The 16,272-nt window shown below is 44.1% G+C and overlaps 1 protein-coding gene across 6 annotated transcripts in view; it reads left to right on the plus strand.

Moving 5' to 3' along the window:
- The window catches only part of GLIS3 (GLIS family zinc finger 3), a 507,224-nt gene extending 497,794 nt beyond the window's left edge, over window positions 1-9,430 (plus strand). For 5 of the 6 annotated variants that reach the window (XM_033858126.2, XM_019934153.3, XM_033858124.2 and 2 more), the window contains 2 exons: window positions 4,151-4,333; window positions 5,230-9,430. In XM_033858126.2, coding sequence (XP_033714017.1) covers window positions 4,151-4,333; window positions 5,230-5,366 — 320 coding nt within the window. In that variant the 3' untranslated portion in view covers window positions 5,367-9,430. Of the gene's footprint in view, window positions 1-4,150; window positions 4,387-5,229 lie in introns of all 6 variants that reach the window. The other variant, XM_033858125.2, reaches the window with a different exon arrangement.
- Window positions 9,431-16,272: the final 6,842 nt, after the last annotated feature.

Consider the following 16,272-nt stretch of genomic DNA (forward strand, 5'->3'; position numbering starts at 1 on the left):
GGAGCCATTCATCAGAAAATGAGTTAGGCTTTCTCTGGTTTTTTGTGTGTGGCAAGATCCTAATGGAATCTTTTAAAATTATGTTAGTTTTATGGAAATAGCAGTGGGAAGAGGCTATGTTAAAGCTCTTTGATTTGAGTGACCACAGTCATCCACACCAGTGTATTTGGCATCTCTAGTAACTGGCTTCTTGAAGGGAGGGATTTAATAAAGAGGATTTTCTTTCCCTGAGTTGGCTGTGAGCGTGGTAAAACATGCTTGTGGGGCCATTCTGGTTTTGACTGTTTCTCGTGCCAGCCAAGAAAGCCACAGGCAGGAACTACAGTTCACTCGGCCCTCTCACTCAGACCCAGATGGACAGGGGAAACTGGGAGATGGAGCTCAGGATGTTGGGTTTACTATTTAACTTCACTGGATGTATTTCATTGCATTATGAACCTTTTGTACTCTTACACTTTACAGCACTCAAATGTAGATTGAAGCCATGTGAAATTCCTGCCATGTCTTCAAAGCAGGGAGAAGACAGGAAAGAGAGAATGAATTGGTTTTCACAAAAGGCCAGTGGAAGTCTCTATCACTGTCCCTGACATACCTGAATGATCAATGTCCCTATGTGGGGAGTTGTGGGAGTCTGTCTTCCTGGAAGGTTAATATTACACTGAGGAATGCTATCAGGGTATATATGAGTGACAAATATGAACAGAGCCAGCATAGGGATATAAATAGCAAATATTGTCTATTTTGTTCCGTGCGGCGACATTACATTCTAATAAACCAACTGTGATGGTTCCTGGTAATGTTTTCCTCCTGATGGCGATGCCGTGATTACATGTGCCTGGCCACTGGGTACCCAAAGTCAAGATCAGTCCAAGAAACCTCCCAAATGAAACTGCACATCCCAGGTCTTTCAGCCCACTCAAGTTTGTTGCTGTTGTGAGCCTACATGGGGACGAGTGAAGAAATCAGAATGTGTGTCAATTAGTGAAGGATCTAGGAACCAATATGGGAAAGAGGTATATAGCCCAGGTCCCAAGGGCCAAGAATGTTCCAGAGGATTCCACCTGGGAACTGGAAGTGAGCTACATGCCCACTGCCTTGTCCATTCTTACATTTGGTTATTGTTGAAGGACTTACTTGTTGCCCTTTTGAAAATTTTATTTCTCTTAATAAACATTTTACTTTTGAGAGCTACATTATTGTGATGTAATTTTACTTTTTTATTTTTCTTATTTAGCAAACATATATAAATTGTGTTATTAAAATATATTATATAAATACTAATTATATTCTCCAATTATATTGTATAATATGTAAATATTAACTCAATTTAATCTTCATAATAACTCACTAAGGTATAGGTACTACTTTTTATTTTTATTTTTTAATTTTTGGGTGCATTGGGTCTTTGTTGCTGTGCGCGGGCTTCTCATTGTGGTGGCCTCTCTTGCTGTGGAGCATAGGCTCTAGGCTAGCAGGCTTCATAGTTGTGGCTCACGGGGCTCTAGAGTGCAGGCTCAATAGCTGTAGCGCACAGGCTTAGTTGCTCCGCGGCATGTGGGATCTTCCCGGACCAGGGCTTGAACCCGTGTCCCCTGCATTGGCAGGCGGATTCTCAACTACTGCGCCACCAGGGAAGCCCCTAGGTACTACTTTTAATCCCGTTTTACAAATTAGAAAGCTGAAATACTGCAAGGCTACATAATTCACCAAGACTACACAGTTGGTAAGCAGTTGAGCTAGGATTTGAACCCAGGAAGTCTGGCTCCAAAGTACTTGTCCTTCACTGATACTAAAATTCAGAAAAACATAAAGCCAAAAAAACCCCAAAGACAACTATAAATATGTTGCCTTGCAATCTGTCCTATACATAGTCTTCCACATAACTGAACCCAGTCTCCCTATTCAGTTTTGTATCTTGCTTTATTTTCCAACTGAACCTTATAATCGTCTTTCCACGATGTTAACTCCTTGTAAATACTGTTTTCATGGCTACCTAACATTCCCATTAGGTAAATGTACCACTGTTCAACCGTTCTCTTATGGGTGGCCATTCTTCCTCCTCTGTTGGTTTTCTGTTATGACAGCTAGCACTGTGATGACTACCTCATGCAGAATTTCTTCTGTTTTTCAGAATACACTTTTAGGATACATTCTTGGAAGAAAAATTCCCCTGTCCAGAAGTATGAACACTTTTAGGTTCTAGATGCAGGTTGTCAAGTGATTTACAGAGGCTTATACTCCTTTGCAATGTCTGCACACTCTGCACAGGTGCCTTTGTCACCAGTCTCAGTCCAGCACCAAGAATGACTTTCAGAAATCTTTGCTTATGTGATAGGTAGAATATGGTATTTTATCATTGTCTTGATTTTTATTGCTTTAACGGCTAGAGAATTGCCAGTTGTCCATATTGGTTGATAAATTATATGCGTATCTGAGTGATCTGTTTGGGTCCTTTGCCCGTCTGCCTACTGAGTCCATGCAGAAGACTTAGGGCGTCAAAAAGAGAAGAGCCAGTAGTTTTCCATTCTTTGTTCTCCTGCCTTGACATGGAATTTCCTTATGTTTTTTCCTAGTCTATACTGCTAACATGAATTTAATCTTCCTCCCAAACCTTATATGGATTTTTCTCTTGATTCTACATAAAGTATACTACTGTTTACTTACAAAGAATGTTATTTTGTTTTCTACTGTGAGTGTACCCTGTTCATATATCTGTATCCATCCTCTGTCTTGTATCATAAGCTCCTAGAGGGCTGGTCTGTGGTTTTGTGAGCAGTTCAGCACACATTCTTTGGTGATATTCCTAGCGACCATAGAACAAGCCTCCTGGCCAAGGGTAGTCTGCCTTGAGAGTACTAATCAGAAATGAGAAGGGTGTGATCATAATAGGTTGGATGTGTTACTGTGCCTCAGTTGTACTTAAAGAGAGCTAAAAAGAACCCAACCCAAATAGCACCTTCCCTACCTCTTGATAGGTGACTCCATAAGAAGAAGCAGTTCTAGAGGAGGAAAGCACACAGGACTAGGGCTCCAAAGTCCATGAATTAGTTCTGTATTCGCCATCGTGTAATGTTTGTGGAAGGAACACTGGGGGCACTTCCTCTACTAATCCCTTGTTTTTTTCACCAGAAACAGAGTCATGATATCAATAACTGACATTCATAAAGCACTTTCAAATGTTATGTATGGATTTCCTTATCCAATGACTTGCTTAATTTTCATAATCACCCAGTGAAATAGACAGTGACTTTCACATGTTAGAGTTGAGGAAACAGGTACCATGAAATAAGGTATTGAATGAAGATTTCATTATATTTTTAAAACCACATACTCCAGAAAGTAATCTTTTACTTAAATTTATTATGAGACAAGGAGGAAGAGGGAAATGGTAAGGTATCATGGAAGGTGTGGAGAATCATAGAAAAGGGCCACATAGGACCCCAAGGGAAAAACTCCATTGAGTAAGAAAAAAATTGAAAAGATAAATGAAACAAGATTAGCAAAATGTTGATTATTTTCAAATATTAAGAAATCTTTCCACATATTTCTTCATTATATTGTTTATTCACTTCCAGTTTTTCTATTTACTGCAAAGATCAGCAATAATAATAGTTAAGTAAATGGCTGCATATCTGACTATGAGATACTATGTACCTATTCAAAATAATGAGGAAGAAAAAATATAAATGTATGAATGTATCTGTTGGAAGTACAGATGGATAGATCTATGTTGCATTTTTTAAGGTGAGCATTGTTAAGAGCTTTATTCAGGTTTTTACGAAATGTGGAAAACAGACTATAAAATAAAAGAAGTTAAGGAAGATGCACTTAAAAACGGGTGAGAGGGCGTGGGGTAGGAATGTCCCCTGAAGGACGGGCCTTCAGTGTCCAGGACTCTTTGGAGAGTCTAGGGAAGGTGTGAAGCCCTTCAGCTTCAGGTACTAGAGCAAGAAATAAAAAGCCCCTGGAGGTAGAAGAGCTTCTGCTCAGGTAGTACGTTATGAATGCTTGGTCAGAAGGTTTTGTAGGTGGGCTTAAGGGTTAAAGGCATTTTGTCATATGAAGCCAGGCTGAGTGAGGGTCTAGCCAGGTTGAAATGATCTTCTGAACTTGTGCCCTGCAGTAGCTCAATGCCATGCTTTCATTTCAGGATTTTATGGGCAGCTGCAGACATTCTGCCCCCCACATTACCCTGACTCTCAGAGAACCATGCCGCCTAGCAGCTCCTGCAGTGTGGTGCCTTCCTTCGAGGACTGCCTGGTCCCCACGTCTATGCGCCAGACTGGCTTTGACGTTTTCCACAGAGCCTTCTCAGCTCACTCGGGCATTACAGGTGTGTTGGTGTCTGTGACTTAGACACTCGGGCAGACAAGCAGGTGAGATCAGGTAGGTTTCCCGTGACTAGCCTGGACTAGACTTGACCCAGCACATGACCACATCACATCCTGTTCGGTCTGCCCGTGAAATGTCTCTCTTCTTATCTTCCTCTCCAGCCCTTCTCCAGCCCCACTTCCACCACCCTCGTTCAGGTGCCATCATGTCTCTCCCAGACTTAGGCAACAGCCTTCCGACAAGTTCCTTGAGTCAGCTCCTTATCTTTACCATTCTGCCCTCCGAGCTACCATAACCATTGCCTTCCAAAAATGAAGGATAAAATAAGGTACTTTCCTGTTCAGCTACCTTCAGTAGTTTGTAGTTTCCCAGAGAATAAAGTCGACTGTCCTCAGCAAGGCATTCGAAGCCCCCAGGAGTTGAGCCTGATGGAACTCTCCGGACCTGTGCTCACGTCTCATGTGCCCTCCTCACATGTCTCCCTACATGCTCTGTACCTGAGCTTTGCCAGCACACTTGACCCCACGTGTCCCCTCTCTGTCTTCGCTCCCTCTTTCCCCCTCCTGGAATGTTCTTTCTTTATCTCTCTGTCTGTGAGAATCCCATCCTTTTTTATGGCTCAACCGTAATATCACCTCCTTTTTGAGGCCGCCCTCACTCTTCCCTACAGAACTTCACTTTCATTGCTACTCAGCCCATCTCTTGTGCCAAGTCCTATTTTAGCCACCTGCCTGCCCATCAGCCTCTTCCCCCACCTAAGGAGCCCGAGGACGGGGAGACCCGCTGAAGGGCCTGGCCCGGCACCGTTTCCTCCTCAGCCCCAGCCAGCATTTGCTCCCTGCGTGCCCGGCGTCTGCGACAAGGTAGCAGTTGACTTGTGCGCTCTTTCTCTTCCAGTGTGTGATCTACCTTCGGGTTCCTCAAGCCTTTTTGGGGAGTCTCTTCGCAGTGGACCTGAAGACACCACGTTCTTGCAGATCAGCGCTGTGGATCGCTGTCCTAGCCAGCTCTCCTCTGTCTATACTGAAGGCTAAAAGCTCCCCTGGCCTCCACTACCACTGGCATCCAGAGTCTTTTTGTTCCTTGCCACCTTTTCTTCTTATACTTTCACAGACTGTAAGAAAAAGGATGTCAAGCGAATCAGCGGAACCTGCCGAGTCCCAGGTGTGTCTTTGGAGGGCAGGGCTGAATGGTCAGAGCTGGGCTTTGTAGGTGTGTTTGCAGCTGCTCCTTTTTCTCCCTGGGTTTGCCGGTGACCAGCAGGACTCTTTTCAAAGGGAATTCAGAGTCTCACTCTACCGGATACCTGTTACTCCCTGGCTGCCAACCTTCAAAGGACACCAGTGAGATGATGTGCACGTGAAAGTGTAATTTGGGGATTTGCTGAAACTCCAAACAAGGAAGGGTGACCCAAATTGCCAGAAGCACAGTGAACTATCCCACCCAAGAGCCAGGCACAGCAAGGGGAACCCACTTCCAAAGCACAGCGTGGGCTCAGCTCTTGGAGGACCCCAGGTTTCCCAGCGCCAGCCTGCCATCCAGTGAGCTGGCTGCCTCTCTCCTCTTAGATATTCCCACGCTAACCATTTGCTTTCAGTGTTTCTCCAAAAGCAAAATGAGAAAGTTCTGTCAAGCACAGGCCCTTGAGAAGCACTACAGCTTGTTTTATATTCATGCAACCTATCTTAGTTCTTTGATTTTAAAGACTTGTTACTTACGTCTACTTTTTAAAGGAAAACAATGTTTAGAGGTCTGTTCTTTGGATGGAAATAATTATTTTAATGCCCCGAGCTATGTACGTCTTGCCTCCGCTGTGGCTCTGCTTGCCCGCACCCTGCAGCACCTGTGAGCGCCCGGAATGTTAGTGTTGCATTAGCAAAGGCTACCTGAGGGACATGGGGTAGGCCACCCTCTTCCCACTGCTGCCACAGAGACCCTCGTGGGTTGACTCTTCAGCGGCTCCACCTCGAAAACATTTTTCAAAGGAAAAGGTCACTTGACGGGCTCACCCATGGCCTCCGCTCTGGTGCTCTGCCCAGGGACCTGCTAGAAGCTGTGAGAGCAGGGACACACGGACGTGTGCTCCTGGGTTCTCAGAAAACCAAACTAGAGATGCCTGATGTCTGGCTACTTTGCACAGCCTCTGCTCCCTCCGTTAGGATCTCCCCTCACCTGTCTGTTGCTCCCTTGCCTTCCTTCTCTCCCTCTTTTTGCATCGCTCTCACCCTCTTCTTGACTGTGGTTCAGACATGCCCACCACCCGCCATTGCCTGCTCACCACCTCTGAGCAAGGTCTGGCCAAAGGCAGGTAGAGGGGACAGTTCTGGAAAGGTGGCCAGAAGGAGGCAACCTTTCTGTCTGAAACTCTGTTTTGAGGGCCTGGAATTTACCCAGAGCTCTCGGCCATTTGATCTCAAACCTGAATAGGATGCCGTTTTCTGTGATGCCTTTACGAAGTTATTAAAAAGATCCAGAGTCCTGTGACATAGGCTATAAAAATTGCCAAAACCCAAAAACACCTGGTAGATTCTGATATTCCAGTACTCTCGCCTCTCACGATTTCTTTTCTCTCTCTTTAAAAATGTTCTCTGAGGGAAAATGCTATTTGTCAAACTGGGATAATTATAATCTTCAACAAGACAATTAAACAGCTTGGTGTCAGACTTGGGATCCGGTGACAGTTTTTATCCTGACAGACATGTCCTTCCCGTCTGGCCGCACGGTTGGTAGTGTTCTGCCTGATTCCGGACTTCATTCTGACACGAAGTAGAATCAGCCGAATAAAGAACAAAGTGCAGGGTCCGTTCTGACAGTGCACTCAGTCAGTCTAGTTTCTCTGGCCAGTGGGCTCTGATCTGAGGAGAGCCATCATGCAGACATCCGTGTCTGCAAAAGAGACAAGTCATTCACTTTACAAAAATCTGCTCTGCTTTACAAAAGAATTCACGTCAGGCTTTCTTTCCACATGAGTTCTCAGACGGCACACAAAGTCCCACCCCTCTGGCAGGCTTTTTGGGTTGTGTCACTTGGCCTAAACAGGGACCATGTCCTTTGTCACACCCTGCGGAGAAGGGAAAGCTCTGGTATCTTAGAGAGACAATCTATTCATTCTAAATCCTGGAGCCTCTACAGGGAACTCAAAACACATTTCATTTGTGTGATGAGGAGGGAAAAAAAGGGAAAGGCAAGGTTGTTACTGCAGCTGATGTTGTCTGCCTGCCTGTGGCTTTTGCTATAATTTCAGGTGAAAACAGGTTAGGAGGACAAAGCCAGAAGCTGAACCTCAGAAACTTTGGCTGGAGGAGATCCTCGTGCACATCTGTAGTCTCCCCGTTGGCCTCGCTGAGGCCCCAGGGAACCAGAGGGTGCCAGACAGCAGCGCACCTGCGGGGCCTCCTTCCCCAGCAGGAATTGGGAGAGGGAACAGGCCCAGTGCAGCCTGCAAGGCTGGGTGCCCCTCACTCCCCTTCCATGTTTCCTCTCAGCTGCAGGTTTGAGCTTAGGGCCCCAGGACAGGACACCTCCAGGTTCCTTGGAGACAACACACGCTGCCCTGAGATTCCAGAATCTCGCCTGACCTTAAAATTTGTTCCTTGCTTGCTTTCACACTGCACAAGATTTATATATGCTTTCATCATTATGTTTGTAGCAGTAAAAGTAGAAACTTCAAAAACTCATTTCCTTGCATTTCCTGGTCTTTTTAACTCTTGATATGTAACCATTTTCGTAAACATCTGAAGAGAGATTGTCATTCCCCTTTTTTAAAAGACTGGTGCTTGTGAAAATACAGCGCAAAGCCAATTATCCTATTACATTAAAAAAAAAAAATCAGTATGCCTAGAGACATTTCATTTGCCGCATTGTCTTAATTCCCTAAAGGGACTGCATCAAAATGTAAGCTGTAATTTAGCCTCTGATCAGCTGCTAAATATTATTTAAATATTTACTAGTCCTGTGGGGTATCTCCCATTACCCATGTCTACCCCAAATTATTTAGGTGATTCCAAAATGAACAAAAGGTCTTCAGTCAATCACAGCAAAGTCTCCACTGATAAAACAGAGCTTTGGTGTTGTTCTGTTTTAAAATTAGCAGCTGTCAAGGACATTAGCATACTAGAACAGAGGTAAGTGTTGAACCCCCTATCCAAGAACCTTGCTTCCCAGTTGCCTTGAAGTATCGGGAATAGTGATTGTAAATGTCCAATTTAATTATTTGGTATTTTATTTGACTGTTTTGACCATGTCATTTTATAGCAGCATTTTTAATGGCACTTTTTGTTGGTGGTGTGGAATTTCTGTGGTTACATTTTTTTTTTTTTTTTTTTTTGCCATGAGTAAAGAAAAAAAAAACACTCATTGGAGAGATGGCGAGTGTAGGATAGAAGAGATTTATTTTGTACAGACAGCAGAGCATCCTGTGTAATGTTGCTGACATAAAGCACTTTGGGGGGAAAAAGTGGAAATCTGTTTCCCATAAATCACACAGACTCTTGTACATAGTTATATACACTCACGTAGAGAAGTGAACTGCATATATCATACTGGATATGGGGCTGATTTTACTCTAGGGGCACATCTGGTGCTTATTGTCATAAATCTTTTAAAGAATTAGGTACACTTTTTTCTATTAATATGTATAGTTTTGTGATTTGTCACAGTTATGTTTCATATAATCATAAGTTATTTTGTCTTGTTTCATGAAGTCCTTTTTTTATGTCGAAAGTAAAATGAAGGGATTGTGCACTTGGTACATAATAAAACTGGAAATAGAGGATGCGCCCACCTGCCTGAAATCCTCCTTTAGCATTTCGTTTTAAAACATGATGGCAGCAACCATTTTTTGTTTGTTTGTTTTATTATTTTGTTTAGTTTTACCATCCGCCTCAGTCATATTGGATTGGTAATTATAATTAAAAGCAGATGGGGGTGGGGGAGGGAGTGTCCAAGGCCAGTTTTAAAATGACGCATCGCTTTGGGCCAGAGCTGCAGCCTGGATTTAATTATAGATATGAGGACGAAATGGCAGTAAAAATGAATGTGTCCCTGAATCCTTTACATGTTGGGAGTGTCCATAAATAAAACATGAAGTTTTATTTCATCAGATTTAATTAAAGCTTTTATACATGTTTTATTGGTTATTCTATTAATCTGCTTCAAAAACTGGATAAATGTGTGCTAGGGTTTGGGGTTTATTTGTGCCTTTTCGATGTAGTGCTACATCATGCTTCAGAAATGCCTCTAGTGCATGGTCCTCCAGGTGATGGGGTTTCGGCATGCTGGCCATTGGAGTGGGCCCTTTCTGCCCAGTTTTCCTAAAACCCTGCCAAGAAAGACACAAGCATCAGCTTCCTGTGAACTAATACCGTGACCTTTAAGTCCTCTGATTTCCCAAAGGAGAAAGGGGCAGTTATCATTTCCCTGATTCCTTGTCCTGTCTGATCGGCTCCTTTCCTCAGCTCCCATCCTTAGGGGACAGGGAAGGGGAAAGGGTTGTCAGGACATTCACACATCTGACTGCCCCGTGAGCCAAGCACAGCACTCTAAATAAAAGACATCATATTATCTCAAGGATTATTCTTAGAAAATTGACAGTTTTCTCACTGAATTTTTAAGACTCGAGAATTATGTTCACGGAAGATACAAAGCAGAAGGGATGATGGCTCCCATGCACCTCATCTGGCTCTTCAAGGTGCTGGGGGAACATGCAGCAAACTCATGTGGTTCAGGCTTTGGAGGTGAAAATAGTGCTGACTGACAAGACACAAAGTGTCTCTACTCCCTAGAGGGACGCAGCTGGTGGGAGGGTGATTTGGTCCAACCTCTCTGGAGGACGGTGTGGCATTAACTGGTAGAGTTGAAGATACACATACCCTGCTACCCAACAATTCCATTCCTCTCTTGGGAGTCAATGGTGGCTCAGTTATAAGATGTCCAATGCTATTTATAATGGCCAAAACTGGAAATGACCCAACTGTCCACCAACAGTAAAAAGAATAAGTGAACTGTGCTAAAGTAATGAAATGCAATGCAGTGCAGCAAAGACAGTCACAGACCTGCAGCCACATGCAGTAATTCAGAGCTGAGTCTCATGAACTGTGTTGAAAGAAAATACAAGACAGAAAAGAAAATATACAGTGTTATTCTATTTATACACAGTTCAAAAACAAACAAAATTCAAATATGGAGTTTAGGGGGCAGAAGTATAAACAACAGCAAGGAATATACTACCACAAAGGTCCAGGTACTGATGAACTCTGGTCAGGAAGAAAGGGCAACCCAGAGTACTCCCGGGGTGCTGACCAACAGTGTTTTATGTCCTGACCCATGTATTAGGTTAAACAGGTGTTTGTTTTGTAATTTAACTGCGCATACATATTTTTTTAGTTTTTAGTTCAAATGCATGGGAAGGTCAACTCTTATATCCTCTACCCCCAGGGTCTGCAAACTTTTTCTGCAAAGGGCCAGATAGGACGTATTTTAGGCTTTTAGGGCTATATGATCTCTGTCTCAACTACACAACTTTGTTATAGCTCAGAAGCAGCCATAGACAATATACAAACAAATGGGTATGGCTGTGTTACAATAAAACTTTACTTATGGACGCAAATTTGAATTTCCTATCGTTTTCAGATGTCATGAAATATTTCTCTTCTTTTGATTTTTGTCAACTATTTAAAAATGTAAAAAACATTCTTATTTCACAGGCCATACAAAAAGAAACAAAAAAGGCAGCAGGCAGGATTTGCCATGGGCCATAGTGTTCTGTCTCTAGTCAACTGAGGGAACATTCCCCTGCCCTTCCCATAAATATCTGCCCAAAGAAAACCACAGTGAGGAGCCCCTCTGCCTATTCTTCGGCTATGCTGGGTCTTATTCCTGGAGGAAATTCATGAGTTCTATTGATTAAGCTTTTGTTTGTTTAGATTCTGGGTTCTGCTCCCTGGGATACAGATGAATGCTCAGAGCCTGGAGTGCCACTTGACTTTATCTCTGGATTTGAAGTTTTTAATAAAAAGAACTGGGCATACAGAAATCTGTGAGAATTGGAAAATGAGCACCCATTCTTTCCAAGCTAACCAAATATTTGCTGGCTCTTGGCAGCCATAGCCAGCCGTTTCCTCTGAAACGCTGAGAGGTTATAAGTAATGGGAGACTTCATTTTTCTCAGGCCATAGCTCTTATGAGAAGCTGGAGCTGCCTCTCAAAACCTGCAGCGTTCTCAGGGAGAGGAGAGTCAGTGTTTTATGTCCAAAGATTCCACTGAGATGTCTGGAGCAGAGTCAGGGGGCACTGACAGCGCTAACAGTCTGTGCCCTCTCCTCAGAGCAGGAGAAGGGGCTTAACACCCCAGCACCTTCTCTGGCCTCTGGTTTTCCGCAATGCCTAGCTCCCCAATTCCCAAACTTAAGGGTTTGTCAGCCCTGACAGTGCTGCCTGTCAGCCGCTCATGCTCATGATAGAGAATGAGACTCAATTCACATGGTCGTGAGTGTATACTCTCTCTGTATCTCTAGCTTGTGATAACATCGATAGTTTTAAAAGTATGGTTGTTCACGAGTCCTGCGGCGTTTTTTAAGTACTAGCATGGACTAAATCCTCTTCAGCGGGTCTCCCTGGTGGTTTTGTGTGCTTGGCTTTGTGTGTTGTGTATGGTTTGGATACTAAAGCTGCAGGGAACACAGTGTCTTGGGTGAAATAATCTGAACTTTATAAAGAGAAGTTTAACCAAGAGAAAGCTTAGAGAACATCCAGTCCAACTTCATCTTTTACAGAGGAGGAAATTGAGGTTGTTTCATTCATTTGTTCATTCATTCATTCTTTTAACATTTTTTGTGTAAAATACACAGACGTAGAAGTGGCTGTCATGCTCACATAGCTGACAACAGAAGATTCCAAGCATCATCTGCCCAAGAACATTGCCCGGGTGCTTATTCAAAATTCACACTCTAGAGCTTCTGTATGCAAACCCCAGAGTTACTGAGTTGGAATTTTTAGGGGTAAGATGGTTGCATCTGCATTCTTCAATAAACTCTCCAGGTGGCTGTCTATGGAAACTAACTTTGACCGCCCCCCCGACCTTGATTTAGTGGAGGAGGCTGACCATTTAACAAGGCAACGTAGTTTAATAAGAGCTAACAAAGAGGGCCTTCCAATACCTGCCTGGGGAGACAGGAGAGTGGGGTCAGTTCCCTGGGGGATGGGATGACTGCCTGAGTTAGTCCTAAAGGTCAAGTTAGTCTTCAAGAAGCAAAGAAGCAGGAGAAGGGTGTACCAGGCAGAAAATGGCACGTTTGCAGAGCTGCCAGGAAGGACAGTAACTCGCAGGCGTCACCCAACAAGCTAGTTGGAGAGTTGGGGATTGTCCCGTCTCTGGGCAGTGAGTGATTTTTCTTCTCTGGCCCTGAGCCCCAGCCCTTCCTGTGTCAGCCCCACTGAGCTCAGGGTACTGTTTCCCAAACCAGCAGGGGATGGTATGTTACCAGTTACTCTGCAAAAAAAGGGTTCCACTTTCAAATTAGTTTGGGGAATGGTGGGTCAAAGTTGGGTTTTTTTTTCACGGGGTTGGGGGGGGGGTTGTCTTTTTGTTTTTTCTTTTCTGCGGGACCTCTCAGAGACTTTACTATGCTAAAGTCCATTGTGACTCTCCAAGAAAGAGAGGATGAAGTCTATTGACCATGGAACCCTTTTTTTCCAAAAAGTACCTTGTTAGCACTGTAGAAAACAATTTGGCAGGTTCTCAGAAAATTAAATATACAATTACCATACGATCCAGCAATTCCATCCTTATATACATACTCAAAAGAATTGAAAACTGGGACTGAAAACAGATACATGTACACTAATGCTCCTAGCAGCATTATTCACAGTAGCCAAAATGTAGAAACAATCTAAATGTCCATCAGCTGATGAATGGATAAGCAAAGTGTGGTCTATCCAACACTGAATGTACGGCCAGCCTTCTGTGTCCACAGGTTTGGAGCCAGCCAACTGTACTCTGCCATTTTATGTAATAGACTTGAGCCTCCACAGACTTTGGTATCCATGGAACCAATCCCCCGAGGATACTGAGGGACAACTGTACTTAATGTCGCTAAACTGTGCACTCAAAAATGGTTAAAATGGTAAATTTTTATGTTAGGTATATTTATGTTAGGTATATTTTACCACAATTTTAAAAAAAGTATAATGTAAACAGAGTGCGTAATAGGGTGCCTGACACCCAGAAGACAATTTTTAAAATAAGTGCCTTGTTAGGTAAGTGTTCCTTAGGACACAGTTTGGGAACGTGACTCCAGAGACAGGTGTCAACTGCAAACTGGCACTTGCCATCTACCTCTACAAGGATTACATCATGTGCTGCTGCAGCTGCTGACCTTCAACACCCCCTGAAAGGAGTTCAGGGTGGAGAGTGGAAATGAGGCACTCTGTGCTCTGGGGAAAACTGGCAGAACAGGTCTTCAGAGAGTTAGATATTCTCAGGAGCTGATTTTATGAGCCCAATTCTTGTATCTCCCCAAATCTACAAAAGCACTAAAATCCTTCATGGTGACGACTGCTCCTCGTGACTAGCAGAAACCTTCATGAGACTAGCAGAAACCTTCTGCAAAAATATGTGCTTGAAGACACAGAGAATGGACTTGAGGGTACGGGGAGGGGGAAGGGTAAGCTGGGATGAAGTGAGAGAGTGGCATGGACGTATATACACTACCAAATGTAAAATAGCTAGTGGGAAGCAGCCGCATAGCACAGGGAGATCAGCTCGGTGCTTTGTGACCTCCTAGAGGGGTGGGATAGGGAGGGTGGGAGGGAGATGCAAGAGGGAGGACATATGGGGATTATGTATATGTGTAGCTGATTCACTTTGTTATACAGCAGAAACTAACACACCATTGTAAAGCAATTATACCCCAATAAAGATGTTAAAAAAAAAAGAAAAAAAAAAGAAGTGCTTGATTGCATGTACTCCCCTTTCACCCAAAATCACATATATACTGACCATCCCCCCTACCTCTTTGGAGCAGTTTCTCAGAGCTGAGATGCTGTCTCCCGGGCTATAGTCCTCATTTTGCCCCAAATAAAACTTAACTCACAACTCTCATGTTATACATTTTTTTAAGTCGACACAGGTGAGTAGAGCCCTCGGGGTGGGTGTTGGCCCCCGACAGGTGGAAGTGGGTGCTGTGAATGGTACCAGCTGGCAGAGAAAGCGGAAGAGGACGAGAAGCAGAAGAAGACGTGGCCAGCTGGTTTGGAGCAACTGCAGAAGGTGGCTCTGAGCGCAGGGTACCGTGCCCGACATAAATTCTCAGGTAACTGAGGAAGGGAGAGAAAGGCAGACAGAAGGAAGGGGGTGGATGTCAGTGTAGCAGAAGGAAGAGGTGGTGAACTGGAGGGGAAAACGGGAGGCACTGGCATAGACCCCGCTGATCCCAATGTGTGCAAATGCAGAGATTTGGGTTTTGTTCATTCACCTAACCATTGTTTACTGAGCTCCATACCCCTCACTGTGTGCCTCTTACTGTTTTAGGTGCTGTGATAATGCAAGAAAGAAAACACAGCATCATCCCTGTCCTTAAGTCATTGTATTCCAGTGGACTGGAGATTCAAATGGTTTGCTCTGGTTGTCTGTGAAGTATGAGGCTCTGGAAGGTCGTTGACGGTTGGGTTCTCCAGGAAGCAGATGCTGAGGCAGAGTTGGCAGTGGAAACGATTCTGAAGAAGTTTTGAAGAGTGACCCCAGTGAAAGGAAAGGGGCTGAAGCTGGATTGGGCATGAGGCACCATCAGACTGTGATGCTAACTGGACAGACGTTCTGCCAGAGACTGCTCTTACCCACTACAAGAGTGCCATGCTAGGTGAATAGCTAGGTCATTGTACCACCCCCTTGCTGAAGTCCATCCTGAGAAGGGTGTGTCTTGGCTATCACTGTCTTGGTCATTCATTGGCTGAGGTCCTTCCAGAGAGCCAGAAAGCTGAGAGGACACTGAAGAAGTTAATCGTGCCATCTAACCCCACACAATGTAGCGGAGGGTCTGAACAGCATAGCTCTGTTCCTGCCACAGAGGGTGTTAGGAAAAAGCATAGGTCCCCCATCATTTTGTTTCCCAGTTTGTAATAAATAGCGTATTGGGGACATACATTCACACACACTATTGAAAATGGTTTTCTGACTCAGCCCTTCCCCGGTAGCTCTAAAACACACACACACACACACACACACACACACAGTCACTGGGATTTCAGCATCTCAAGACTATTTTCTCTCAAGGCTAGCACACTCCTTCCTGGGAAAGAGTGGTGAGAAATTTTGAGGGAGATAAGGAAGTAGATGACCTATTGCTTTTTCTCTCATCCAGGAGGCATCAAGGACTGTCATAGGTTTGGTGTCAGGCAGACCTTGTTCTCTGTCACTTACAGCCTTTGCAGCAGCAGAAATAATTCCTCAGCTGCACTTCCCTGAGTCCATTTCTTATTCTTCCAGCAGGAGTAATCACGTTCATCTCACAGGCAGTGAGATCACGCAGATATCTGGCATAGTCCCAGTTACATGTAACGTACTTGCTAAAGAGTGACCACCATTTTTTAAAAATTACTGATCCTGCACCCAGAGTAGAATGATAATTTGTGAGGAGACCACAGAAAGGATTATAGTTCTGAGATGAGTGCATGGAAGCAGTAAGGAAATGAGCTAGTCTGGAGAGCAAGCAAATCATAAAATCACCCAGATGACATTGCCCACAGAAGTCTCTCTGTATCTAGAGCTCACAGCAACCTGTAGTACAAACAGACACCTCTTTGGCGTCTTCCTGGGACCATCAGGATAGATAGTACTGCCTTTGGAAGCAAACAAGAGGATCTTCTGTGCTGGGTCCTGTGCATCAAAGGCTCCCCTCTGACCATCCTCCAGCCATGCCCTGCCCCACAAAGTGAGGAGCTCAT

Source organism: Tursiops truncatus, chromosome 6 (assembly GCF_011762595.2).
Source record: "Tursiops truncatus isolate mTurTru1 chromosome 6, mTurTru1.mat.Y, whole genome shotgun sequence".
NCBI classification, from domain to species: Eukaryota; Metazoa; Chordata; class Mammalia; order Artiodactyla; family Delphinidae; genus Tursiops; species Tursiops truncatus.